Source organism: Octopus bimaculoides, chromosome 1 (genome assembly GCF_001194135.2).
Source record: "Octopus bimaculoides isolate UCB-OBI-ISO-001 chromosome 1, ASM119413v2, whole genome shotgun sequence".
Lineage (NCBI taxonomy): Eukaryota > Metazoa > Mollusca > Cephalopoda > Octopoda > Octopodidae > Octopus > Octopus bimaculoides.
The window spans coordinates 136,433,636-136,435,966 of record NC_068981.1 but is presented as its reverse complement, the minus strand read 5'-3'; the positions used below and the strand labels follow the sequence as shown (position 1 = coordinate 136,435,966).

Here is a 2,331-nt window from a genome sequence, read left to right as displayed (position 1 = left end):
AAAAAAAAAAAAAAAAAAAATACTGGGGTGATCTGTTTGATTAAAAACTTTTTGAGGCAGTGCCCCAACATGGCCACAGTCCACAAATAGAAACAAGCAAAAAGTACTATTTTATCAATCCCAAATATTTACATCATCTGTTGTATTTCAACTCAGAACTTAAAACTAAATGCTTCAAGCCACAGTCTACTGTTTTACAATAAATATAGAAATTCTAATTGATATAATTAACAATTTTTAATCCAAATAAAATGAGCAACAGCAAATACATTGAAAAAATTTTGTGCTACAAGAAAACAAAAACCAAATCAATGTGAAGAAATTAAAATATTCAATGCAAAAGTTTTGGCGCCAGTGGAACATGAAATATCAACAAAAAACTGAAGAAATTAGTCCTGCAGTGGAAAAGGAAATTTAAATATCTCCTGGAAGTACTGAATCAATTTCCAGCGTTTTACACAGGAGAACACAAACAAAATGATAATAGTGGTACCTTTAACCATAACAAGAACAAGATACGCACAAAGAAAAGAAAAAAAATTAGACCTATAAATACAGTGTAATACAAACTAATACAACAGAAAATTTAGAAAAAAAATTGAAGAGGCAGTACAGTAGTAACAGCAACAATAATTTTTCTTTCAAGTGAAAATAGGTTGAAAATGATGGAAGTTAAATAGAGCAATATTTAAAATTTTGTTAATTAATCTGCTTATTGAAGTTATATTTTAAAAACATTGATACTTTTCCCCCTCCCACTCTTTCTTTTAAAACATGGATTATCTTCAGAATAAATTAAATACAGCTAGAGAAAATTAATTTCAATCAACAGACAATTCTGAAAAGACATCAAAAAGAGAAAAAAAAAAACCCTTTTTCTTTTTCTTAATTAGGGAAGAATTTACATACCAATTGACTTTTTGCTTCCATAACAAGACAACAAAATGTAGAAAACGACATTGCTTCAGATCCATTGACAAGAGGTTGCATCCAACCGGTGTCTAAAAGTTGTCCTGTTGTGTAGTGGAAAGCATCGCACGCCTGAAATAATCATAACAGTATATAAGCCAAAGGAAGGAGAGAGTGTGTTCAATAGCTTATTCCACAATAAAAAAACATCACAAGCCAACACCACAAGATGGATATATGCTGCTGCTGCCACAGAAAGTTGCTAAATATGAAATTCAAATTTTGGCACAAGGCCAGCAATTTCAAGGCCTCGTGCTCAACTGGTACTTATTTTATTAATCCCAGTGGGATGAAAGGCAAAGCTGACCCCAGCAACATCTGAACTCAGATATCAGTATTTTCTGTAATCTTGTTGCTAATGCATTGAAATTAATGGATTTTTCTTAAAAAGTTTATAACCAAACATTTAAAAAAACTTTCGATACACTTAAAACAATCAAGCCAATAAAGAAGCCTTTAAATGGTCACTTGGAGTGCTAGAAATTGCAGCTATGTCTCAAACTGAGTGATATCTTAAAAGGAAGGACAACAAATTCATTATGTAATGCCTACATTCCATGTTGGCAAAGGTTGGATGATTTGACAGGATCTAATGTGTCCAAGGATTGCTCCAAATGCTCTGGCATGGTTTGTACAATTATATGCTCTTCATGACTGGCACTCCATTTATGACAAAGGTGGAGGAGGAGATTGAGAGGGTTGGTTTGAAAAAGGAGGACGTGTGTGTGTGTGTGTATGTGTGTCTGCACCCTCACCACCACTGCCTGACAACTGGTGGTGGTGTGTATGTTCCCATAACCTAGTCCAATAAAAGAGACTGATAGAATAAGTACCATGTTTTGAAAAAATAAGTTCTGGGATTGATTCGTTCAAAACTAAAATGCTGCCAAGCATTTTGCCCGGCATGCTAAGGTTTCTGCCAGCTCACCACCTTGTTGCCAATAAATATCTCAATCAGAAAACAGATAAGAGTCAACATGGTTGCTTGAACTGCCACAAATAGCAACCAAATATTTCTTATATCACAATCTAATGCCATTAAAAAGCCAAGGATACAGAGTGGCAGTAGAGAGAGAGAGAGAGAGAGAGAGAGAGAGAGAAAGAGAGAGAAAGAGAGAGAGAGAGAGAGAATTACTATGGCTAAAATGTCTGATTATAAGTTAGCTTTGATCAAGCCTGACTGAAATAAGCAACATCAGAAAATATTCTTTTCTCCTCTAGGTAGAAGGCCTGAAATTTTGGGGGAGGGAGCCAGTTGATTAGATCGACCCTAGTACACAACTGGTACTTCATTTATAGATCCCGAAAGTATGAAAGGAAAAGACAACCTCGGCAGAATTTGAACTTAGACCGTAAAGACAG

General features: G+C 34.7%; 1 protein-coding gene across 1 annotated transcript in view; it reads right to left on the bottom strand.

Moving 5' to 3' along the window:
- The window catches only part of LOC106880113 (uncharacterized), a 191,305-nt gene that overhangs the window by 11,645 nt on the left and 177,329 nt on the right, over positions 1 to 2,331 (bottom strand). The window contains exon 13 of the mRNA XM_052971017.1: positions 910 to 1,041. Coding sequence (XP_052826977.1) covers positions 910 to 1,041 — 132 coding nt within the window. The remainder of the gene's footprint in view (positions 1 to 909; positions 1,042 to 2,331) is intronic.